We start from the raw sequence: 27,017 nt of genomic DNA on the forward strand, positions 1-27,017 counted from the left end.
GTTAAAATGGATTAAAGCTTTCCTCTTTAGCTACGAAGGGAAGATGAGGCCTTGTGATCCCTTTCCTGTTTTCCACCAGGACTTTTTTGTCGCCGTCCTGTATCAGAAGAATTCCTGTATCCCTACAGATTTCAACTTCAACATGTCCATGTGTAACCTTCCCCCAAGAGTCTGAATGTCGCGCATTTCCCACACTTTGGGGGTGGGAGGGGGTGACTCACATTGGTGGAGGCCACAACAAGACCAGGAAGGGACCCATTCAGACCATCCAGAGCACAACATGGACCAAAGACTCTGTAGGTGGTGACAGCTGGCCGGGATTGGGGGGGGGGAGCAAAAATTCTGTGGGATTCGAAACAAGCAGCCAACAAACATGCTGTGTTTATGTACTCCATGCATATTTCTTCTCATGCTTGTTTATTTTATTTCCCCCCAAAAAAGTATAAAATAAAAAAATAACAATCCTTGCCCCTCCCCCAAATAGATAAAAACATACATATAAAATTATATTATTAGAAAATGACTTGGTATTAGAAAGTTACCTCAGATGTCATCCATTCTGACCTCCAAGCTCAAGGCAGGTTTCACCCTGACAGATGGAGGTTCAGAGTCTGGACTCTGCTGAAATACCTCCAGCAAAAGAGAGCTGGACACCTCTCAAAGCAGCCTTCACCACTATCAAATGTCTCTTAATTTTTTTCCCTAATGTATTGGTGAAATCTTCCATTTCCATTCACTGATTCTGGTCTCGCCAGCAAATATTCGAAGGCAGCTATCGTATCTTTCTTAATCCTTATTTTCTCCTTTTCTAACCGAAACTCAGCTCTTCCAAAAATATTCATCACAGGATGTGAACTGTGCAAACACCATACTTTTAAAGTACAGGACCACCTAAAAAAAAAAGAGTTATGAGAATTGTAGCCCCCCCACACACACTAAAGTAAAGGTAAAGGTACCCCTGCCCGTACGGGCCATTTGTGTCCGACTCTAGGGTTGCGCACTCATCTCGCTCAAGAGGCCAGGAGCCGGTGCTGTCCGGAGACACTTCCGGGTCACGTGGCCAATGTGACTAAGCGGCATCTGGCGAGCCAGCACCAGCGCCGCACACGGAAACACCGTTTACCGTCCCGCTAGAAAGCGGTCCCTATTTATCTACTTGCACTTAGGGGTGCTTTCGAACTGCTAGGTGGGCAGGAGCTGGGACCGAACGACGGGAGCTCACCCCGCCATGGGGATTCGAACTGACGACCTTGCGATCAGCAAGTCCTAGGCACTGAAGTTTTACCCACAGCGCCACCCGCGTCCCTTCCCACACACACTACAGTGCTACAATTCCCAGCACCCTTCCCAAAAACTACAGACCCTTCACCATCCTGGTCACTCTCCTCTGGACATGTTCCAGCCACTATGGCAAATAGTCATTCTAGCTTATTTTAAAACATTTTACCATCACACAGCCTTCAAGGCAGCTGACAAACAACTATAACTCCCATCCCAGTTGACATGGAAATTCAGGTGCTTGATGAATACCTATTTTTTATTTCAGCAGGCATTTGAAGGCTGTTTTTCTGATTTCGTGGTTCACTTCAAGCTGTGTTTACAGTTAACTTGAACTTACTTTTTAAAATCTCTAGTGAATTTTTTCCCCCAAATAGCAGTGCAATGCCAGATAAAGCCCACATAAATCAACACACACCAGTCTAAGAACCAGCAAACTATGCAGGTAGCTAATGGCAAGCATATGATGTTGTGAGCCACCAGAAGCGGGAGATAATTATACACTTGGTGGCGGAATAATTTATTTGGGTGCCAAATGAGCTTTTCTGGAGAGGACATTCCATAATGTATTTAACCGGGGGCAGTGGAGGGAATGTGATAGAGGAAACGGCGCCAACAGGACAGGACTCGAAGGCAGAAGAATAGTGTCTCTCTCAGAAGAATGAAAGAGCAAACATAGCAGGTCAGATTAGCCACATTTTGAAGAGCTCTCCGTCTGGCCCTAAGACTCTCCCCAGGTGACTTTGCTCTGCACTTTTCCTTGAGTGCTTTTGCCTGGCAGGAATGCATCCTTGCACTGTGATAAGGCCCCTTGCTTTCCTGGAGGGAGGATAGAGAGGGGTGTGGGAGTGAGGGTGAAGAAACAAATCTCCCTAGTGTAGAAAAAGAGGCTCCTCATGAGGCCGGTGGAACATCACCTGGCTGTGAGTCGTGAAAACCACTCCCTGCAAGGCGCTTTCCACCTGGCCTAGAGGGCGAGGCCCACACTCACCCAGCCCTATAAAAGAGGCTCCTCATTCGGCTGGAGTAACATCATGCGGCTAATGTTTTATTGGGATAAATTATTGGCTAATGTTTTACTGGGATAAATTATTGGCTAATGTTTTACTGGGATAAATTATTGGCTAATGTTTTACTGGGATAAATTATTGGCTAATGTTTTATTGGGATGCGGGTGGCGCTGTGGGTTAAACCACAGAGCCTAGGCCTTGCCAATCGGAAGGTCAGCGGTTCGAATCCCCGGGACGGGGTGAGCTCCTGTTGCTCGGTCCCTGCTCCTGCCAACCTAGCAGTTTGAAAGCACGTCAAAGTGCAAGTAGATCAATAGGTACCCTTCCAGCGGGAAGGTAAACGGCGTTTCCGTGCGCTGCTCTGGTTCGCCAGAAGCGGCTTAGTCATGCTGGCCACATGACCCAGAAGCTGTACACCGGCTCCCTCGGCCAGTAAAGCGAGATGAACGCTGCAACCCCAGAGTCGGCCACAACTGGACCTAACAGTCATGGGTCCCTTTACCCTTTACCTTTAATGTTTTATTATTTAATATGCTGGAAACCTGCCGCTGGCCCTCCCCAGTCCAACAAGTGGCCCCCCAGAAGATTGCCCAGGTGGGAATGTGGTTCTTGGGGGGGAGGTTCCTTTGCCTGTGTTATTAGTCTCTTGATCACATAATCCCCTTTGAGAAAATGCTTGCTTTGAAAGGTGAAAAAACCTATCTGGAACAATAATGAAAGAAAGGGTGGAGGCGGTCCTTTTATCGCAGTTGTCCATCCCACTGGCAAGATTTTCATGCCAAGCCTTTTCACCTCTGCCTTCCTTCCTGTCAAGCGACAAGCAAGAGTTTTATATTAATAATAAAATTTTATTCATATCCCGCCCTCCCCAGTTGAAGTCGGGTTTATCTAGAGATGCTGACTGAACCTCTGGTTTCCTGGGGATTTTTCTGCAGAAAACAGGACTGATGCATCGGAAGAGGAGCTGTCTTGGAGCCCAAGCCAAGAGCGTTGTTATAACGCCTTGCTTTTTCCATCCTTCATAAATTCCTTGCTGCAGTGCATCTGCCGAGGAACTGTGATGGATTGTCCTTTAGGAGGGAAATTTCCCCCCAAGAATCCAAAATATTAAGTAATCTAAACTCCAAGAGAGGCTATCCAAGGGTGATGACAGGCAGCAGGAGCAAGAAGGCTGCTGCAAAAATATGTACGGTTAAACCCAGTCTTTGTTAAAAATGAGGTGCTGGTACTAATATCCTGAGAAAAGTATTGTGAATGCCAGCACAAAATACCTGCTATGGGCGGCAGAAGAAGAGGTCATGGTGCAAAAACTGTACTGGTACCATAACTGTACCATAAAAACTGTACTGGTACCATAACTGTACCATAAAAACTGTACTGGTACCATAACTGTACCATAACACGCACAAAAGCAAAATTGAGTTGGATGCTGCCCATCATAATCTTTTAGGAGAGTGGAACTTCAGCTTGGCATTCAGTCACATGATAAATGTCTTGCAGAGGAACATTTTGGTACATTTAAAAAGGACTATTAGGGTGTCGGGGGATGGGGGGACAACACATTGATTTTGTTTGAGATAAATAAATGAGAAAGAGTTTTTCGTTAACTGCGAGTTTAAGGGGTCGGGTTCCATGTGCCAGCAGGTTTTTACCTGGAGTTGCCGCTCGAAAGCATCATCTTCCATGTGGCCATTTGTGCCTACTGAATGGTAGAATCATAGAATTGCAGAATTGGAAAAGGACCCCAAGGGTCATCTAGTCCAACCCCCTGCAATGCAGGAATGACTATCCACCCACCGCATAAAAACCTCCAAGGAAGGTGATTCTACCACCTCCCAAGGGAGTCAGTTCCACCATCAAACAACTATCAGACCCTCCAAGTGTCCCTGTTTTCCAGGGATGTCCCTATTTTCATCAGAGAAATGTTGGAGGGTATGGAGTTATCCAATCTCTGAGCCGTCTGAAGGCAATCCTGTAGAGGGAAGGGTTTTTTTAAAAAAATGTTTAATGTTTTATTATGTTGGAAGTTGCCCAGAGTGGCTGGGGCAACCCTGTAAGATGTGTGGCATATAAATGGTAAAATTATCATTATGGAATGGGACGTTCCTATTTTCAGAAAGTTCTTCCTGATGTTTAATTGGAATCTCCTTTCTTATAACCTGGACCCATTGGTTCGGGTCCTAGCCTCCAGAGCAGGAGAAAACATGCTTTATCCGTGTGAAAGCCCTTTAGATAATTGAAGATTATACATGCAATCTGACAGGCTTCGGGGACCCCGAAAGTAATGAATGGATACCATTTAATATCATTCCCCACATGCAATGCTGGCAATGTGGTGTACATTATCCAATGGCCGTGTTAAGAAGTTTTACACAGGGATAACAGCTTAGATGCTAAGAAGAGAAAAGAACATCTTTGCAACATCAAGAATAAGAAGGCAGACAGCCCCATTGGTTAGTCACTCTTAATGGCTTTCCCCAAAGAATTCTGGGAAAACCTGGATGTATGGCAGCCCTATTTAAATGGATGGTATGGATGTGACCTCAAAGCCAACCTAGGTTAATATGCAGGTTGTTTGCTTTTTCAGTGCAAATTGCATCAGCTGAAGGGTGGGGAGCTGACGATTAAAGGGATCAGAGCATGTTCGGTGAGTGCCAGGATCCAAAAGCTTATCTGCTGTGCTTTTTGTCCTGAGTACTGGATAACCAGAAACAAAGCACAAAAGAGAGCCATCAACCTTGCATCTCTCTATCTTTGTGTGAGCGATTCTCAGGGGCCTCAGGATGGCTCCTGTTAGAAATATAACATTGGATCACATGCATTGCTTCTCAGGTGTTTGATAGAGGAAGAGTGTGTTGCAACCCTGAATCAGAACCAAATAGATGTGTCGGGGCTCCTCCAGATGGGCTGCTTATCAAGGATTCATCCTGATCTGCTTGCATTAAGCTGGTGCAGTCAGGCGACATCCAGTCTGGATTGGAGCATGTGTTCTGATTTGTTTGCGGGAGGGTTATCTGACAACGAGCACCTGATCCCATTTTGCTGGTGTGGAGTTCATACATTTTCCCATTAACCATTCATTCATCCTGCACTTTTCAGTACATTTCACTGTCACTTTCCTAACAGAATCAGAGAATCATAGAGTTGGAAGAGACCACAAGGGTCATCTTGTCCAACCCCCTGCAATGCAGGAATCTGCAAACAGTCTGATTTTATTTATTTATTGAAGTGGATTTGTTGAGCCACAGCTCACAGAGCCCTTTAACCCACTTTAATTGCACAAAGCTAAATTTCTGATATGTGTTCAAATCGCTCCTGCAAAATACCGGCCATTAACATGAAGGTTGCTGGTTTGCATTTTTAAATACTCTTCCCAGGGAGGCATGTCTGGTGCTATCTTTATCCAGTTTTAGCCTGCATCCAAAGATTTTTCTCCTTCTCCAGGCTTTCAGCCCTTGATTTGAAAGGTGGTCTCTTTTAGTGGGGAGGGACTCCTGCCTTTTATCTCTATAAGGGTATTTTTTGTTTTTTGTTCCTAATCGTTTTTAATGTAAGTCACTTTGGGTTTCACTGTGAGAAAAGTGACTGACAAATATTATTATCTGGTCCATTAGGGCAAATGGGACACTGCACTTTCTGTCAACTTCCTCCTGTTCAGTCTCCATATTGCCCATGCAGAACTCAGCAGGGAGGAAGATGGCGACAAAACTAGTAAGAGTTGACTGGCTCTCATGGGCTCTGGCTCCGCCTAACTGTGAGCTCCCTGCTCTCTCTTCCACTGGTCCTAATGGGCATAAGCTACCACTGCCACACATTTCTAGACAAATTGCTTTTCTGAGCACACCTCCTGATTGGGGCATGGGCAGCAGTCCAGGGTGAGCCGAGGGCCATGGCAGAAGTCAGTGAGGAGTCAGGATGAAGTGTTGGATCAGAGAACCACAGGGCAAAGCAGGTGGTATGATCAAGGAGCAAGCCTGTGACCCAAAGAATGACAAAAGACGAAGGGACACACCAGGGCTAAGAAAGACCTTGCTTCAGCAAGGCTGAGCTAGGACAGGAAGCCCCTTTTATGTTCCTTCCTGTCCAAGAGGGACTCAATAGCTAGCTGGGGTCAGCTGGAGTCAGTCCAGGGCCTGAGGGACTTTCACTGAGAAGGCCTACACCTGCAGCTCAAAGGTTCACCACATTGGGGCACTGCAAAGAGATTTGGCAGTTCCTGAGCAGAGCAAGTGGCTCACACAGAGACACAATGGGCAGACTCCTCTTAGTGGGTGAGGAGAATAATTCTGCTGCCTCCATGCCTTAGATGTGGCTGGATTGTCCAGTCATACCAACTGCAAAGATATAGGACAACTGCCAGGCTGCTCTCAGCAGAAACAAACTGAGAAGAGCCTAAGGCAGCACACCATGGAGAGAGACAACAGGCAGCCTCCTATGAAGAGGTTCTGCTGTGTCTCCATGCGTTAGGAAGGATCAAATGGACCAAGTATAGCCAAAGTAAAGATGCAGCAGAATGGCTAAGAGTCGGCGGAGGATGAGAAGAAGGCTGCAAAACTAGAACAGTAACTCATGCAGAGATGCAATGGGGAAGTTTTTCTGTGAATCAGTGCCCTGGACTCAGAGAACTGGATATTGATTGTACTAACTTATTTACAGTGGTGCACTAGAAGTCCTGTCCTGGTACACAGGCATGATAAAGCCTGTAAAATCTTTATTATTGTTGTTTTTGTTTAAAATAACAATGTCCATGCTCGGGGGGGGGGGGTGGTAGAAAGAAAAAAAATGAAAGAAAGAGTCATTCCTGCCATGACTCTGACAAATTACTCCCATTTGAATGTGGCACTTGACACCCTGGCTCTAACCAGTATACTGTGCTGCCACAGAAAGTGGATAGCCCAAACAAACTCACTTAGATATTTGAATTCTCTCAAACCAACACAGCTGCCTTGCTGAGCATTATAAGCACAAGAATCCATCAGCACCAGAGAGGATGTATTTATTATTATTCCTGCATCAGTATCATATTTCTCATGCTAGTTCAGTTGATTATGATCCACAATATTTCACTGAATGGGGTGGGGAGGGGGTGAGGGAGGAAGAGAAGCAATATCACAGCCATAAAAGAAACATTGAATTATCTGCCTTATCTGCCAATATCCCTGAGCCAAGGCGCAATAATGAGAAATAGGAAAGTGGGGTGAGGGGTAAAAGAAAAGTTTGACTTAACTAATAAGTTACTAGTCATCTGGCTAAGTTCATTTCACAGGCAGCTTTTCAGGAGAATCTTGCTCCTTTGACAGCAGCCGCTGAAGGGGTGTGGAGGAAATGAAGAAGTTTCAAAGGAGACGGGATCGTTATTACAGTTTATAGCTGGAGGAATTAAAAAGGGGAGGTGTCTCCTCCATCCTCCTGCTTATGTCCAGGAAAGGTGATCAGGGCTGCCTGCCCTCCTCCTGTATAAAAACCCCAGGACAGGTCTGGGATCATGTATACAGGGATCTACGCTGGTACATCTTTCCAGCCCATCTGGAAGAGAGATCATGGGATTCCTGAATTTCCTAGTTCTGCTCTCCCTGTATTTTGCTGCAGCTGCTTCAGAGGGTGAGTCCTTTATCCATTTTCCTCAAGGATGCTAAGTACAGCTTCTTTTTCAGCTTACTAATCTGATTTTTGGAAGACCCCAGCAATCTGACAGTATCATTGGCTGCTGGCTATGTTTTATTTTTAATCTACTATGCTATATGTTTATCTGTCTGTCTATCATCTCTACATGCTCTTAATTCTCCTAATGATGTGAATCAGTTTCTAATAGGGTTGATTTGTTTTTAAACAACGGGGCTCCAGGGATATTATTTCGCAAAGATGCAATCGGAAGAGTGTGGCTCGACTTCATTTCACTCGCCCGTCTGAAACATGTCCATGCGTGTAGTTGATTTATGTTTCCTCTCATTGAATTTGTGCCGTGAAAATATGTGTTCTATCAGATCAAGAAGAGAAAGGCTTTATTTATGCTTTTGATTCCTCCCCCCCCCCAACCCCACAAATGGCAAACTGATGTCTTCAGTTTATAAAAGATTTAAAGTCTGCATTGGTGAGCCTTTTCAGCTGCAGATGACCTGCTTTACATGCAGATGTTCCCGGGTTCAATCCCTGACATATCCCATTAAAAAGGAAGCAGGTGATGGGACTGATTCCCCTGTCCAGGACCCCTGAGAGGGATGCTGCCAAGCCAGAGCAGATGATTCTGGGCAAGACAGACAAAGTCTGATGGTGCCTCCTCTCCAGACTGTCACTGTTTTGTGGAAGGGATTCAAACAAATAATCATAAATTTTAGGGGAATCTATTATTTTCTTTCCTAAACATCTTAGCTATTTTCACTGGTGTAATATACCATCTATACATCATTTTCATGTAATTTTCTCTTAATAATATGCAGTCTGTAAATTTTATATCAACTTTCCACAGTTCCCCCCAACTTTCAAATTGAATGTTGTGTCCCACATCCTTGGGCCCATTTAATCATAACTGATTTAACTTCTTCATCTTTTGTTTCCCATTCTAATAAAATGCTATATGCTTTTTTAAGCAACTTAAAATTCTCTTCCAGTATTTCTTTTTTAAATCTGGAGACTATATAACCAACTCCCTTTTTATTATCTTGCTTAAAAATCTTGTTTAGTTGCCTATGGTGTAACCAACTTTGTAAGTAATCTTTCAACTCATCGTACTCCTTTGAGTTTATCTTCATCCTCTGTTAATAACTCTCTGTATGTCAACCAACTTACTTTTTAGTCGACTTAAGTGAAAATGCTTCAGTAGGTGACAGCCACATGGTGTTTTCCATTCTAACAAGTCTTTATGTTTTCCCCACTCTCTTATTAGTGACTTTCTTATTATATGGTTTGAAAAGCGAATTATTTATGGGAAGAAGTGTATACATACCCTGCAAGCAAATCAGGGTGAATTCAGGATAAATGCATGTTGTTGTAAATGAATTCGAATGAATGGTTGATAGTGACTAGATGTGTTCTAACATGTGAGCTTTGTGCAAGAAAATCAGGATAAATGCTCAGTAAACCAGGTTTCTCAGAAAAGCCCTGAGTTGGTGTAGAGTCAGCTAGCTTCCTGTGTTCCTAAGAATCTAGTCAGCTTTTCTATTCTCTCACAGAGCTGCTTGATGTTCAAGAATGCGGGTGTGCATTTTATCACGTCTGCAGGCCTCCCTTGTGGGTGCTAACTTTTTCACAATCAAATTGTATCCTATTCATTTCCTTAATGAATCATCAGCTATAACTAGGGTTAAAAAACAACAACAATCTCTTAATATCAGATTGGAAATTAAAAGTGGGATAAAGTAGCTAAAATAAAATGAACAAATATTCAAATAACCCGAGAAAGAAGACAAGAAGACAATAAGATAACTGCAATATGGAGCAATTTTTTTATAACATAGTGGGAGAAGAAAATACAATATGTCATGTGTTTTTAGGAGAATTGGGCTATAATGTGTATAGGGTCCCTTGATTTGGTGGTTTGCCTCCAAAGGCAATTTCGTTTTCACCCCCATCTCCCCTTTCTCTCCTGTTTCCCCTTATAAAGTTTTACTGGGTTGTATCTTAGCATTAGTCATACTCACAGAAGATCCTCTGAAATTAATGAGCAACTAACTCAGCTCTGTTCATTTCATTTCAGTGTGTCTACAAATTTGTGTATGACTGAATTTTGGGGGGAAAAGAAAGCACTTACTTTTGTATTCTATTATTTTGCAGAAACATTTGATGCCAAATCTTCAAAAACAAAACTGAGGCTGTAACTGTAATTGGGAGGCAGTGACAGAGCTCATGTGTTCGTACAGCATAACAATATTATATAGAAAATGCTCAGGGAGTTTAAATGCTAAAGCATGATATCCAACACTACTCAGAGTAGATTAATTGAAATCAATGGATTGAATGCCACCCAAAGCGAGGACTTCCCTACCCCGTCTCATGCAACCTCAAAACGCCCCCAGCCTCTAAATTTCACTTATTGGTGAAGCAGCTGGCAAACTTTTCAGAACGTAAGTTAAAATTTGTCTTATTGCACAGAAGACTTGACAAAATGGCCATGTCTGAACTATGTCACAGTGCGATCCTGTGCATGTCTACTCAGAAGTAAGCCCCACTGAACTCAACGGTACTTACTCCCAGGTAAACGTGTAGAAATCTGAAAAACCGAGCTTCATACCACAATCTTATGCACGTTTACTTGTGTGTATGCTTGGGGGGGGGTGTTGTTTGTTTTAATTTCTTATCTTGAAATAACAGTATTGTTCAGAAAAATGCAAACATGTTTGGGGATGGGTGTTTTGGCTACGAAAAAATAGCTCCCGCGTAAATATCCTATCTTGTTGTCAATATTAGCTTGGCAGAGATCCAAAAAAAAAAAGAAAAAAAAAAGGCTCCCAAGAAATATTAAACAAAAGCTGCAGGAAGACATGGAATGCTGGTGTGATCCAGAAAATAGCTTGGGGGGGGGGCACAGAATCAGAGGGGCATGGGTTCAAATTTCACCTTTGCCTTGCATCGACAGCTGCAAATTTCCCATGCAAAATGCTCTTGTCTGTGGGAAAGCAACAGTGCTAAATTTATTTATTGATTTTAATCATGCACACACTGCTTTTTAAAATAAACATATCCCCCCAAAGCAGTACTCAAAATCTCAAGTATGATGATGATGATAATAATAGTCACTCACTTAGAAAATCAATCACATCTCAAAAAGTAAAAGCATATAAGGATAACCATCAAGTAAGACAGCATGAAAAGCACAGATATAAATCAAGCACGGCAGTTACATTAGCCTCCCTGGTACAGAGGTAGATGCATTCAGAAGCAGCAACCTGCCAGTCCTCAAAAATATCCCCAAACTTCAGAAATATCTATATTGCCCCCAAACATCCAGATAAGAACTTAAGATGAGCCTGCTGGATCAGGCCAATGGCCCAACTATTCCAGCATCCTGCAATGTCTACATCATACAAATTCATCTTTTTCCTCTGTCCATGCAAGTGTTGCTTTTCAATTGATCTTAAGAACGAGCAACATTTATAACAAAAGCTAAAGATTCCCACTTTCACATCAGGAAATAGCTTGGGCCGAGTGCACCACAAACTTCTCTAAAACTGTATAAAGCCTCTACATCAAAGCAAGGGAATGGGGGTGTGCAGGAAAGAAGAGAACAGTGACATTTTTTAAAGCTTCCAACTTTGGCAAAGGCCGTAAAAAAAAAAAAAAAAAAACCCTTGATGGATGAACCTTGTCATTCAACCATCAGAGATATAAGCAAACATTAACTAGCAATCATTAAAAAAGGTTGTAGAAAGCCACTGACAGCCTGGGGTGAGCTGAGAGAACAGAGATTCTGTTCTCACCTCCAGAACGCACAACCCACAGTAGGGAGATTGCAGTTTGGCATGGGTTGGATACATGCAAAATTTTAAAGCCCATAGCTTCCCCCAAGGAATCCTGGGAATCGTAGTTTGTGAAGGGTGCTGGGAATTGCAGGTATGTGGGGGGTAAACTACAGTTACCAGCATTCTTTGGGGGAAATTCATATGCTTTAAATATATGGTGACGCAGATATGACCAGGTTATATTTTTCGCACCTCCAGGTAAAAAGGATCTGAGATATTTGGTAAGACGGACATGTGCCATGCACAGTATCAGCTTGTTTGAGGAAAGCCAAAGGCTTGCAGGAGCTCAATAGGGGGACAATTCCAAATCATGAGGCAAACGGAAGGTGTGATGTAAAGACAGGAAGTCTAATTTTAATTGCAGGCAGCACAGAAGGTCAACATCCCAGAAGCTGTCAGACTCCAACTCTCATCAGTCCCAGTGAGCAGGACAGTTAAGTCCAGTCAAAGGTGACTATGGGGTTGCAGTGCTCATTTCACTTTCAAGCTGTGGGAGCCGCCGTTTGTCCACAGACAGCTTTCCGGGTCATGTGGCCAGCATGACTAAGCCGCTTCTGGCACAACGGGAGACCGTGACGGAAACCAGGGTGCACGGAAATGCTGTTTACCTTCCTTCCACAGCAGTACCTACTTATCTACTTACACTGGCATGCTTTCAAATTGCTAGGTTGGCAGGAGCTGGGACAGAGCAATGGCAGCTCACTCCGTTGCGGGGATTTGAACTGCCAACCTTCTGATCGGCAAGCCCAAGAGGCTCAGTGGTTTAGACCACAGCGCCACCCCAATGGTCAAGACTAAAGGGAGCCAGAGTCCAACAATATCTGTGGGAGGGGACACAGATTAGAGGCTCAGATTAGGTCTAAAGAGACCCTCACCCATGAAGTTCACTGGGCAGTGTCTCTCCCAATCAGGGTCACTTCTTACTGACTCGCTGATTCTCAGACGAACCTACCTCACAGGGTTGTCATGAGGATTGTGCATGTCAGGGGTAAGGGAAGCCATTAAGGATGTTGTCAGACTACGTCTCCCATCATCCCTAGCCATTGGCCACACATCAGGAGGGACACAGGGTTACCCAGCCCTGCTGCAAATCATATCACCTATCCATAAGGACATCAGAAGGACTTCCCTTTTGTCTGTCCTGAATCTCTTGCCAGTCAAGATGCACTAGAGGACCCTGACTTCTAAACACCTCCCCATGAGGAGGAAGGGCAGCTTAGAAAAGCAATCAATCAATCCAATAAAAAAATATTACACTCTCTCTCTCCGCCTCCTACCTCTTGCACCACATAAAATAATCTTAACATATTTCCTCAAAATATACAGGATTTTGTTTGGGTTTGTTTGTTTGCAGTTTAATCTTGATCACTCTGCTTGACCTTTCTTGCAGAGTTGTTATGAGGATAAAACAGAGGGGACAAAAACTATGCCACTTCTTTGGGATATTATTATTATTATTATTATTACTATTCAATGTATTCACAAGTAGGCCTCACTTCAATTGATCCACATTGGCTCCAGTTCACTCCAAAAATATGGTGACAGAGTGGGAATTTTATCCCAGTAGGGCAATCACATCCTATTAAAATAAGTGGAACTGAGGTGCTGATAAACTCTCTCCTCATCTTCTGCCTGGGCACTCTGTCCATGCTCAGAAATGCATGCCCCAAGCTCCACCTCCCAGTGATGAAAGAGATTGCAGCCAGCAGGATTCAACTCTGTCCACATCTGTCCACAACAAAAAGCACTGAATCAGGAAGGTGAGCCTCTTAAACTAACAAAGCACGTTAAAAGAGAGAGAGAGAGAAGATAATAATCCATAGCCCTGTCACGTCCACAAGGCACTGTCAGTTTAAAGTCCGCCCCGTATTCTCCCCTATTGAGTTTTTGTTTTGTTTCTTTTAAGTATAGTTAATGAGTGAGCAAGGTTTCCTCTGCCCTCTCACCATCCCGTACCAAGCACAGGCTTGACCTTATTTTGTTCTCTTCATGTTAACAAGCAGGAGTTTTTCAAAGAAAGAAGTGCTGAGTTGGGACTCAAGGGCTGATCGCTTTGCATTCACTTACTCTGACACATACGTTTTCCAACTGTCCCTGTTTATCACGGACAGGCCCTCCTTTCCCATTCCTGCCCCCTGGTAAACTGCTGTCCCCATTTCTTTGGGCCTGTCAGGAATGCCTTCTTCAAATGTGCTTCCTCGGATTTTGCTAGAACTGTCATTTTTCAAGGCTCAGCTCCTTCCCCCCAGGCGATGTTAAATCTCAAGAGTGGGCAATGGATTCATCTTGCCCCTAAAGGAGATATATATACCCACATTGCACCATCAGAATGGGACTCTTGGGGCAGAAGTCAAGTGCCCCACACAGCAGGAGGGGCCCAAAATGCAATTCCGGTGCCATCCAGGTAGGTCTTTAGGGCAGAAGTCAAGGGCCCTTCTCTGCAAAACAAACAGGAACGTAGGAAGCTGCCTTATACTGATTCAGATCACTGCCCCATCTAGTTCAATACTGTCTTCACTGACTGGCAGCAGCTCTCCAGAGTTTTAGGCAGGCATTCTCTCCCAGTCCTACCTAGAGATGCTGGGGATTGAACCTGAGACCTTCTACATGCAAAGCAGATGCTCTACCACTGAGCTATGGGCAGGCTGTCTACATTTTGAAGAATCTGATGTAGTACTTGACTGACAGAGGAATGGAGAGATAAGTATCTGGCTCAGTGGCTGGATCCAAACTCCATCCCCACCCCTACTTTATTTTCCCTGTCTTCAATCCAGTGTTTGCTTATCAGTTTCCTTGGCTAATCCTGGAAGGCTCTGAATATGATTCCATCAATCATTTCCAGAAGCTCCCACCATCTGTTTTTAGCCTTAAGGAAGGTGTTGCAACCACACCCACGCTGAACATTTTGCTTGCCCATTTTGGTCCCCTTTATCACAGTCAGACCAAGAGGGAAGAAATGGGGGAGTCTTCATTAAGACCAAAGCAAGGACAGGAAAAGAGTTAGGGTTGATCTGACAAGGCAGGAGAAAATGGATGAGTCAACAGGAGACCAACAGAGAAGGAAGGTTGTTGGTCCTGCTGCATGCCCACAAATGCCCATGCCAACCATAATTTATTTATTTGGCCACCTTCATTTAGAGAAACCATACAATGTAGAGAAACTAGTCAATATTTTAAAGCTGTGGTGAGATACCACTGGTCCAGGGATGCAATTAAGCCCACTAGGCTGTTTTGGATGAACCATGCCCACATTTCCCTTGCCTAATGTCACATGACATCTGCTGTCATAGCTTGAAGGGGTTAAGACATCAAATGAGGACAGAAGAAGCTGTCTTAATGCAGCAGCAGGACTGTTTGAGTGGGGGACCCTATTTGACAGTGCAGCATAACACCTGCACTGAAATATGGCATGTTTCACTGGCTGCTTATATACGGCATTATAAAGCCATGAACAACTTGGGATCAGGGTACCTCCCAGAATGCCTTGCCTTGTATATTCCTGCCCAGTCACTTCACTCCTTAGGAGGGACAGTCTTAGTTGTGTTGGATGCTGCCAGGATTTGTCTCATGTCCACTAAGATCAGGGCTTTTAGTGTGGTGGCACCTGCCCTTTGGGATGTGCTCCCAATGAACACCAGGCAAGTACCAACATTGTTGGCATCTAGGCATCTCCAAAAAACTTTAATTTGTTCACCTAGACTGCCCCCCCGAGGGTTGATGCAGCTATGTTGATGAATTAATCAATCAAATAAACAAACAAACATATATTACTGTCAGCCAACCATGAAAATAACTGTACAAGAATACACACACACATGCACATGCGCACACAAAAACACACACACACACACATGATCACAGCCTCCAAAGAACAAAGGTGAAAGGTTAGGAGCTTATCACCATAACAGCAGGTCTAAGAGCTATGGCAACATTCAGATATATTCCCACCTGTTTGGTAATGTATTTATTAGACCCACCCCCTCCCTTCAAGGAAGGTACTCAAAAGCATATGCAGGGATCTACTATGAAACTGCCTCATAGGGGGGTGAATCAATTGGCTCTGTGATATATTTCATATTTCTTCCATGAATTATTTGTTGATTTTATGCTCCTCATCACCAATAAATAAATCAGACCGTTTGTACTGGCTCCCCAGGCTTAAGGAAGGCATTTTCCTCATCGGCTGCTATGTGATCCTTTATCTGGAGATTCTGGGGATTGAACTTGGGCCGTTCTGTGTGCTCTGCACCACTGTGCTATGGGCACAAGAGGAATGGATGCAGAGCCAGGTGGGATCGAGGGGAAGTTTCAGGTCCATTGGAGGGAGGATCCCCTTTTTCCAGATTCAAGCTATTGCCTTTCCCATTTAGTGAGGTATAAACTGGGGATTTTTTTGTTTTGTTTTCATGATAAAAGAACTCAGGGTAAGGTTGGAGTGAGTGACATGTCAACCAGTGGATTTAATTTAACATATAACACTCCATTCGCTTGTAGAACTCCCAGCCACAAGATGCAGTGATCTTGCTTTGATAGCTTTCGAATGAAGTGTCTGGCCAGTTGGCAGAGGAACCATCTATCAGTAGTTACTCGCCATGGTACCCAAAGCAAACCTCCCTGATTAGAGACAATCAACCCCTAAGGACCAGATGCTGGGAACAACCATTGCTGGCGGGAGGTGACGCTTTCATGAGCTTCAGGGAATTCCCCGCTGCCTGCTTTTGTGATAGTTAAGGTACAGCCTTCTCCCTTTTTCTCCCATGGATTTTTTTTTTTTTTTAAAGAAATGCATGCAACTACAAAAATAGATTTTCCATCAATTTACATGACATAGTGCAGTATGACAGGCCCCTTCCCTGAAGACCTTACAATCTAAAATGGAAAGAAAGCACTAGATAGATCTTTATCTGATTCAGGAAGGCACACTGGAGGTTTTCATAACCATTCCGTACAGAATCCCTCCACAGGCACGGAAACTTTAATCATCAACTTTAACATCATCAAGTCAATTGCCAAAGATGCGCCATCTCCCATGATGACTTCTCTGTGTGATGCAAGGGAGGCTCCTGCTGGCTTTGTTTAAGCACCCACAGGAAAGAATGCCATAGGACCAGTTGCCTTTGCCACAGTTTGGGAGAGGGTGCCCTCTTCAACCTAAGAGCAAACTGTCCCCCAGGCAGGAACTCACCTTTTGCCTGAATTTGTTTATTGTTTCATTTAAAGTTAGCTTGGCTTCCTCCTTCAAGTGAGGGGGGTGGCGAACCACACACAAATAAAGCCTCAAACAGGAGCTTACTGTGCCAGAGGCATCCTATTGATTAGAGAATGTCAAGAGGTAACTCTCTGCACAAATGGAAGGGATGTGATCTCTCTCACACACTCGCTGCCTATAGCATGCACATGCTAACGGTGTAGTATTTTATTTGCTGTGCATACGACAGCACTGCTCAGGTAGGCAGAAAGACACCTAAAGGGGGAAAAGAGAGAGTGCTTATAAACACAGATAACAACTCTAAATCCTAGATTAAGATGACTGTCCGTGCTTTGCACTGGGCTTTCCAAGCATGGCCAGCCAGCTGGTTCTCTGCTCCAAGTCTGCTTTAGAGGAGTGGTGGGTGATGAAGGATGGTGCCTCGCACTGGATTGGCTCTGCCAATGTGTCTGCACAGTACCGACTTCCCTGCAGGCAAAAGTGCAGCTAGGCCAAAAGTGGGGTTGCAGATATTGCTGCTCTGTCGGGTGATGGCCACCGCTTGCAAAGTGCTGTGCATTCTTCCCGAATGATGTGATTTCAAATTGTGGGGGAGGGTGAAACAGGTCACCAGATGATGTCATTGAGACAGCATGTGGCTGACAGGTGGGTGGTCCTGCCCACCCATCAAACGTCAATTCCTGTCCATCCAAACTAGCATGACCAATGGTGAGGAAAGATGGGAGTTGGCTTTGCTGGCTAGAGTTGATGGAAGATGAAGCCTGCACTCTCCACATCCTTGCCTGACAAGTCTCCAGGATCAAGATGGGGACAGCCACCTGTCACACAAGCTTGTGGGGACAGGATGCTGGACTAGATGGGCCATTGGCCTGACCCAGCAGGCTCTTCTTTTGTTCCTATGAGCGCTACTTTGGGCGTGGGAAAGATGCGACAATTCTTTACCACTGAAGCATTAACAAAATTAAGTTCCGTCTTGTTAAATGGATATAGGTGTGTCCTTTGCCAATGAGCAATTTGTAGGCAAGAGGAATTTAAAGTGCCACATTGAAAGGATAGAAGCACAACAAGCTTTGTAGTTTAAAAAAAGTTATTATTTGTGGGGTTGTGTTTGATGAGACCAATATGCCTGGGAACATAACTGCCCTTAAAATGAACTCCACCATTTGAAGCTCTCAAAAGGATCCAGAGTGTCACTACTTGCAACCCAACAGTGTTTCCATACTTCAGAAGCTGCAAGGCCGAACGTTTTAGAGTAGGATGGGGGAAAGACCCCTGCCTTAAGCCCTGGGGAGATGCTGCCAATCAGAATTAGATGGACTGTTAGCCACTTAAATAACACAGATGGGAACCCAGAAAGAATATTCCTGATAACACTTTATTGAGCTAACTTAACAAAAACAGTGTATAATTTGAACAGAATGCTACAGAGATGCCTTCTCGTTCTTAGCTCAGGCCTTCTACATAGCAGGAAAACTTTTAACCAAACATATAAAGGAAAAACTGCACAGTCAATCGAAGCATGTGCTACCTCAGTGAAGATCATGCCTGGTTGCTAAGCAACATCTCTAACTACCCCCTTCTTGGCTAGTTCCCATAATAAAATGCATTTTTGTATGGCATTTTCACTAATATATGCATTTTAATGCACATTTCCCCCGAATATATGCCTTTTTTGTACATATCATTTGGCTGAAGAACTGCATTGCAAAATTCAGAGAAGAGTGAATTTTGTAGGATGGCTGTGTTTTGATTCTTATATTGTTTAGGAAAGTGTGAATTTGGTACATTCACCTTTAAAGGTGAACTGAATCAACTTTGTCCCCCATTCCCAAGCACACATTAGAGATTGACACACATACAGAGAGAGAGGTGCCGGTATCTAGTGGTTATGGCTTTCCTGTCTTGTGAATTCACAGAATTATAGAATCATAGAATTGTAGAGTTGGAAGGGACACCGAGGGTCATCTAGTCCAACCCCCTGCAATGCAGGAATCTTTTGCCCAACATGGGGCTCAAACCCCAAACCCTGAGATTAAGAGTCACATTCTCTACCAACTGAGCTTTTCCCTGAAACATGTTATTCCTTGAACCTTAATCAATGTGAAGGGCTGCAGTCACTCACGTTTGTCCCTTGGTGGTAGGATACCTGTCTTGCATGCAGAAGGTCCCAGGTTCAATCCCCTGCAGGCAGGACTGGGGGAGAACCCTGCATAAAATCCAGGGGAGCCTCTGCTAGTCAGTGCATACAATACTGAGCTAGATGGACCAATGGCCTGGCCCAGCACAGGGCAGCTTCCTCTGTCCTTGCAATGGGCATGGTGCTTCGAATGGCACACGCCTGACCCAAATAGCTTACAACTGGTGGCTTGGCAACAGAGCGGCTGGGGAGAAGAGCCTCAATATGCTTGGAGAAGTATGAGCGGACTTTGTTTTGTCCAGCTCCCAAGCAGAACAATTTTCGCTACAGCAGCCGCACAGCAGGGATCGAGTTTGGCCTGAGCCTGACAATGGAGCTGATAAGCACAGGAACCACGTAAGGGGAGTCAGAGCGGAAAGGAATGTCCGCAGAAGGGCCAAGGCACGTCCCCATCTGTTCCTCCCTATTTGTAATGGGGACACTGTCCAAAAGGAAACGGTGGTGGAGAGAAGCCACAGGGAGTCGTTCCAAGGAGTCCGTTCTGTAGCTGCAGCTGCAATGCCTAAGCAGGCTCACATACCTAGGGACCTCAGCTGGGAGGAAAGTGCTGAAGGAAGGTTAAAGGGAGGTATGGATAACCCCACCTCCAAATGCCCTTTTAGCTCTGAAACCCCACAAACATGCTAATCTTTCCTTGGAAGGAAGGTGCTCCGCAATTCTGATAAAAGTTGTTTTTTTGTCTTGACCTTCCCGTTGCCCAAACTCTGGGATCTCTTGAGAAACAAAGCGACTGTATGCAGGACATAAAATCTGCCCCCAAATAACCCCTCTGTCTAAATGTATCTGGGGGTAGGGAATAATTCCCCCACCCCAATGAATCCTAATCTCCAGATTCCCAAAGGATAAATATATATCTAGCTTTTGTGGAACCTGGAATATACAGACACTATGCTTCTCATTTTTTCTTTCTGAGAAACTAGCTTGCTCTCCCCACCCTCTAATCACCTGTCTACTCTCCCCCCCAAAGAAAATTCTATTATTATTATTATTACAGTGGCGCCTCGCAAGACGAAATTAATCCATTCCGTGAGGCTCTTCGTATAGCGGTTTTTTCGTCTTGCGAAGCAAGCCCATTGACAGCTTAGCGGATTAGCGCTATTAGCGGTTTAGCGGCTTTTAGCGGATCAGCTGATAAGCGGCTTAGGGCTTAGGAAAAGGGGGGAAAGGGGGGGGAAACCCCGCAGGAACTTGCAAGACATTTCCGTCTTGCGAAGCAAGCCCATAGGGAAATTCGTTTTGCGAAGCGCCTCCAAAACGGAAAACCCTTTCGTCTTGCGGGTTTTCCGTCTTGCGAGGCATTCGTCTTGCGGGGCACCACTGTATTATTATTATTATTATTATTATTATTATTATTATTATTATTTATTACTTATTTCCTGCCCATCTGGCCGGGCCTCCCCAGCCACTCTGGATGGCTTCCAACAGGGTATTAAAAACACAATAAAACATCAAACATTAAAAACTTCCCTAAACAGGGCTGCCTTCAGATGTCTTCTAAAAGTCCGACTGTTGTATCATTTCATTGGCATCTGGTGGGAGGGCATTCCACAGGGCAGGTGCCACTACCAAGAAGGCCCTCTGCCTATGTCTCTTATGATTTTATTGTGTTATTTCCAGTTTCTGTTCCTCAATAACTGAAACTTTGACACGCAGAGGGAAAGGCTGTTGCTCGCTCAGTGACTAGAAAACTGAACTCTGCATGTGCTCAGAAATACTCCTTCTCTAGGGTGGTGGCTTGGTACTGAAACAGGGCTGTGAGCCACAGTAAGCCACAGAAGAGCCATAGCTCAAGGTTAGAATGTCTGCTTTGTACACAGGTGGTCCCAGGTTCAGTCCCAAGCATCTCCAGGAAGGGCTGGGATTATTCTCCTTCTGAAACCCTGGGAAGCCGCTGCCAATCAGTGTAGTGACAATACTGATCTAGTATAAAGCAGCTTCTGATGTACCTATGATCTTATGCTGTTGTTAACAGCAACTGACTGAGGTTAGGAAGCAACATACATATTTTTATTTTTATCTTGTTGGACAGAGTTGTACAAGTTCTAATTTTCCTCCCCCAACTCCTGGCCAAGTCTCCGCTGATAACCTAAACACATGCTCATAGCTACAATTTAAAGAACACACATATTTGCGTTTACAGATAGGTAGCCGTGTTGGTCTGCCATGGTCAAAACAAAATAAAAACATATTTGCGTGTTATTGTTATACAGGAACCAAACCGAGGGGGGGTTTAAAGCTAGGAAATGGGAAATTCAGGTTACTAAAGTCTGCTCAAGTAGAAAGAAAGAAAGAAAGAAAGAAAGAAAGAAAGAAAGAAAGAAAGAAAGCTGGCCCTAGAGTCCCCACGAGAATGGAAAGAGCCAGAGATTTCTATGGGGTTACACAATAGTTTGTGGGGACACCTTTAGCTGAAGGGACTAATATGCAACACTATTTATTGATTTAGTCATTGCCTTCCTCATATCTCAAGGCAACTAAAAGCAGTTAACAACAACACAGAAAATAACATCAGATAAATTTGAAAACCAAATGTCCATCTGAGAAAATGTCTTCATTTTTTTCTGGAAAGTGTATATAGTTGGCACCTGAAGTATCTCAACAAAACAGGGGCTGGTAAGGGGCTAGGCAAGGCTCCTAAATTCACACTTCCCAAAGCAACAAGCAAAACAAAACATATCTGTCCTTCAAAATAGGTACTTCTTCAAATTCTGGAACTGTTCTCCAACCAAAAACTGCACAAAAATGCATATAGTTGCGGAAATGATGGTGTAAAAATAAAATAAAATACCCCTACATTTTATTAGGGGAAATATTGCTTGAAAACATGCAAAATCGCATATTTGAAGACATGACTTCCAAATTTTCATGCATTTTATTTTGGCGTTTTTAAACAATCTGCAGATTGACTTCAAAATGGGGTGAAGTGAACTTCATGGGGGGGGGGGGAGGGACGAAGGAAAAATGAATTGGCCGGATTCACCCATCCTTAACAAGGACAAAGGATACAAATCTATGTGCATATGCAAATCTAGAAATCTATCACTGCCAGGCGCACACAGGATATTGTACAGTTCTGGTCCCTCCATCTAAAAACAGGCAGGCAGGCAGGCAGGCAGGCATCAAACTGTGCTTCATGCAAGCTGCGAAGCCAACAAATCCCACAATGTTAGCAAAAGAAAGAGAAGTACATGGTGGACACATTAACACTGCATGGCCTCAACCTGAACGATGGCCGCAGTATTGCTTAGCTTCAGGAAATGAAGCCCTTCTGAGCAAAGCACCATTAACAGCCACCTTGGAAACAGCATCGTTTAATTTGTATCAGAGCAGCTGATGAAGGCAGAAGCTGAAACAGTTTTACTACATAAATTAAAAACACTTTGCTTTGTAAATCACAGTAATGCGCACATACACACACTTTACAGTTGGGGAGGGAGGTGCAGAAAAAGGCAAGCAACGTTCAAAGCCCTTTTAGTATAGCAAAAACAGGACAGGTTATAAAATTATGCATGAGGTGAGGAAACTGGATAGAGAGAGGTTTTTCTCCCTTTCTTGTAATACTATTTTTACTTAACTCGGAGTCTTTATATAGGCCACTTAATGACATTCTTCCCTGGGCAGCTCAGAACACAAAAGAAGGGTCTCGTTAGTGATTCAGGAGAGACGGAAGCTCCTCCTGTCTACAAATTGCTCTCTGGTGCAGGACACATCTCTATACAACTAACAAGAGGGCAATTTTATTTCTTTATGATGTTTCAGTGGTAAAGAATTACTGCAGCTTTCCCACACCCGGAGTGGCACTCTTTGTCTTGGGTTCCTCTTTAGATTCTGCTGCTGCTGCTGGGGAAGAGCCATAGCTCAGTGGTAGAGCCAGGGCTGTCTTTAGCAGATGCGGTGCCGGGGTGCAAATATCCACTGAGCGCCCCCAAATTACCATGGATAGTGTTGGAGTGGCCGTAGCTGTGCACTGCCAGCCATCCGGGGTGGGGCACAACTCTCCCCCATGCCATTGCAGGAGAGCAATCAATCCTTTATTAGGCACAGCAAACCACACATTATAATTCAAACACCGTATACAGATTGTGGAAAATGTGAATTCAGCATAACAATTTGCATAAATAAAACAGTATAACACTACCACATCACCGACCATTCAAGAACGCAGGAGAGCAATCCCTGCAGAGGCTTGGGAGTGAAGTTGCGCCCCTCCCAAGCCTCGGCGGAGGAGAGCGCAGCTTTCCTCCCAAGCCTTCTCAGGAGGAGAGCGATCTCCGCAGAGGCTTGGGAGGGAAGCTGCATGCCCGCCAGCCTTATGGTTGAAGGGGCACAGCTGGCGGGCTTGCAGGGAAAGGGGAGGCCGCCGGCAAAGCTGCGCAGCTCCACCACTTCCTGGGGCACCCATGAGAGGCCAGTGCCCTGGCGCAACGCACCACTAAGCCCTGTGGGAAAGACGGCTCTGGGTAGAGCATCTGCCTTGCATGCAGAAGGTGCCTGGTTCGATCCTCGGCATCTCCAGGTGTATAGAAAATACAGAGCAAGATGGACTAGGGATCTGGCACACTATAAGGCAGATTCCTATGTAGCTAATAAAACAGAATTTTAAAACACAGTAATGTGAAAGCACAATAATGTGGTCAGCAGGAGATTTGGGGCTGACGAAAAGAAGCATGGTGTGCCAAAATTAAGCTATGGAACTCAGTGCCACAATGTGTGCTGATGTACATCACAAGTTGTGCACATGCTCTTGTTTACTCTGCATCCAGTGTGCTCCTATCACTGGTTTAGGAAGCTGTGTACACATGATCATGCCACAATCCATGTCTATACTGTCATTTCCTATGAAATGCTACATTTGAGGTATTTCCCCGCTAAAACCGGATTTGATCCAAATTGAGAAAAAGAACGACTTGGCTGTGTTTTAAGCACATAATGTGCATTTTAAGCTAGTAATAAAAGACATGATGTCTATAAGCAGCAGCAAGCAACTAGTTTCCAGTTTAGTCAAGCAGAGGAGCTCTGAAAAGGCCATAAGAAGGGCAGGAAGGCAACAGCCCTTTTTTCTATTGCAGCACCCTAGCAACAAGTACTCAGGTAGGCTGCTCCTGGACTTGGAGTTTCCACATGGCTTGTTCCCCACTGACAACCTCCATGAATTGCTCTAATCCCTCTTTAGAGGCTGTTAAGCCACTCCCCAAAAGCATCTGAGGTTCTGCATTGGAAGTTCCTCTCCCCTGCCCCACTTGTCCTTCCAAGGCATGCAGAGGTCTCAAGGCTCCACTTGACAGCCCATTGTTCATGGCTGAGCTATTTGGCAGAGATACACACCTGGGGGAGGCAATGCTGTTTCCTCACATTGTCCCGAGGAAAACAGACAGAGCAAAATTGTAAAAACAGAGTGACTCCCACCAGGAACAAGACTGGAAAAGGGGCAGATTTGTAGAATGGGGATTTGTAACTTTTTCCTTTGGTCTTTCAGCTACGTGATTTGAATGGCTTGGAGTACTTGCCCTTGGAAGCCTCCATATTTTCCCCCCACTGCTCTCTGCAACCACAGTAGACCATGATTTAAACAAAACAAGCAAATAAAAAAACCCCAGACATTAGCTCTGAAATTTGAGAAAGAGGATAAAACTTATCAGATACTGATTAGAAGGATCAGAGTCGCACGAACCCTAATCCACTTAATAATATTTGTAGAAATGGACTTTTATTTGCTTTGGCCAAAGGTTTTATCTTTACTTCTAGTTTTTCCCGATCAAATTAGCATCACTCAGCACTCAGGCTCTGTGTTGGCCCTTAATTAACAAGGTGGAGAAAGACCTCTGTAAAAAGATAATAGATTGGGGAGTGAGAGGGAATAACAAAGGCATGGATTTTTGCTGTGGAAAGACTGAGTTCATTTCAGCTCAGATACTCAAAACAAGGTCCTGGGCTCTTTGAGTACGGGTGTTATATGCTGACAAGGCCTCACTCCTGTCAGCAATCGTGCTGCAGCATTCTGCACTAACTGCAACCTCTGGACGAAGCATTAGGGAAACCCCACACAAAGTGCATTGCAGTAATCCAGCCTTGAAGTAGCCGATGCATGAATTAGAAGAACAGCTTTGCAAAAAAAATGTGACTTTTAAGCAAAATCATGTACAAAAGTGTTTATATTAGAGTGTCAGACTAGGACCTGGGAGACCAGGGTTCAAGTAACCACCCAAGCCATGGAACTGCAGTTCTAGACAGCTGGAGGGCATTAGTTTGGCAAAGACTGCTCTAGATGCTTAGAGATGTAGAAAAAGCACTGGGACAAAGGGAGAACAGAGAGAGGGTTGCGCTCAGAAAACACACACACAAACAAGAAAGAACCCTCTTGCCCTCCAGAATTCAGGCACTTGCATTAACCACTTAGACCCCGCAGTTTTAAACAGAATCTCTTTTCCATCCCCTCCAATTTCAGGCTAACTCAAATGCTGACATTGCAAGAAACAAGACGCCCTGGGAGAGCTCATCTCACTGAATTATTGAGTGAGATCAAAATTCTGCTGACTGGGGAAATGTTATTTTGCTGCTTCGGTGACGACCTTTAAAGGACCTCTCCTTTGCAAAGGAGGCACATTGGGACGATATTGGGACGGTGCACAGCCAGGGTTCAAGGTTCAAGGGGGAACCACAGCACAGACCAATACCAGTTTTAAAAAACCTGATTTTTGGAATATTTATAACGACTTTCGCGGAGTTGGAAAAGGTTCAGAAAAGGGCAACCCAGATGATCAAGAGGGTGGAAGAACTCCCCCATGAGGAAAACTTGCAGCGTTTAGAACTTTTTAGATTAAAGAAAAGTCAAGCAAGAGGTGACATGATAGAAGTTTATAAAATTATGCACAGCAGGGAGAAAGTGGACAGAGAAAAGTTTTTCTCCCTCTTTCATAACACCAGAATTTAGGGATGTCCAATGAAGCTGAATGTTGGAGGATTCAGCAAAGATTTTTAAAAGTACTTCTACATGAGGCTATGAAGCTCGCTCTCCCTGGAGGCAGTGATGGACACCAACTTGGATGGCCTCAAAAGAAGATTGGACAAATTCATGGAGGAAGCAGGGAAGAGTTATCTTGTGCTCAGGTCCTGGTTGTGGATTTCCCACAGGCTTCTGGGTGGCCACTGTGAGAAGAGATGGACCAATGGCCTGATCCAACAGGGCTCTTCTGATGTTCTTAACTTAGGTCCATTTATGACATTTGCATCACACTTTTCCCCTGAGGAACTCAAGGCAACATATATGGTTCTCTTTGCTATTTTCATCCTCACAAGCTTGCAGGAGAGGCTAGATGCAGATAGAATGGCTCCCTATTTCCGATACTCAGGATATGGGTACCATTGCTTAGGGACCCTAGGGCTGCCATACGTCCGGACATCGCCGGGATTCGTCCCTTGAAAATGGTGTCCAGGAGGAATTTTTGAAAAGCCAGCTAAAATGTCCTGGAACATCCAGGCATAGGTAAAAAACAACAACAACAACCTTCTGATCTTAAAAAAAAAAAATCTCCACAACTTATTCACCAGGCTTTGCAGAACCATAAGGTTTGCAGAAGTTCACAAGATCTTTGGGAGAAAGGCACTGAAAAACAGCCTAATGAGGTTCTGAGTGGCTGTGGAATGCGGGCTGATAGTTGTCAGGGGGAAGGATAGAAAACGAGCTTGGGGAGATGAAATGGAGTATTCAGGAGGAAGGCATCACTGACTGAGTGGAACAGTGAACTCCAGCACCCTATACAACATCTATTTGTTTAAATATTTGTTTAAAAAACAACTTCTATATTTCAGATGCTAAACTATCACAGAGCCACTTGGGGCTTGGCAATAAGGGTAATAGAAAGATACTG

General features: G+C 44.3%; 1 protein-coding gene and 1 long non-coding RNA gene across 2 annotated transcripts in view; one reads left to right on the forward strand and one right to left on the reverse strand.

Annotated features, from left to right (window-relative positions):
• Positions 1–481: 481 nt before the first annotated feature.
• LOC309331799 overlaps positions 482–27,017 on the reverse strand; it is a 43,052-nt gene continuing 16,516 nt past the window's right edge. Inside the window, exons 5-6 of the long non-coding RNA XR_014151964.1 lie at positions 14,055–14,181; positions 482–891 (exon numbers count right to left, since the gene is read on the reverse strand). This is a non-coding gene — a long non-coding RNA (uncharacterized lncRNA). The remainder of the gene's footprint in view (positions 892–14,054; positions 14,182–27,017) is intronic.
• CA4 (carbonic anhydrase 4) overlaps positions 7,457–27,017 on the forward strand; it is a 28,923-nt gene continuing 9,362 nt past the window's right edge. Inside the window, exon 1 of the mRNA XM_081844268.1 lies at positions 7,457–7,889. Coding sequence (XP_081700394.1) covers positions 7,829–7,889 — 61 coding nt within the window. The 5' untranslated portion in view covers positions 7,457–7,828. The remainder of the gene's footprint in view (positions 7,890–27,017) is intronic.

This window comes from Podarcis erhardii (assembly GCF_964252035.2).
Source record: "Podarcis erhardii genome assembly, chromosome: 16".
In the NCBI taxonomy this organism is placed as follows: domain Eukaryota; kingdom Metazoa; phylum Chordata; class Lepidosauria; order Squamata; family Lacertidae; genus Podarcis; species Podarcis erhardii.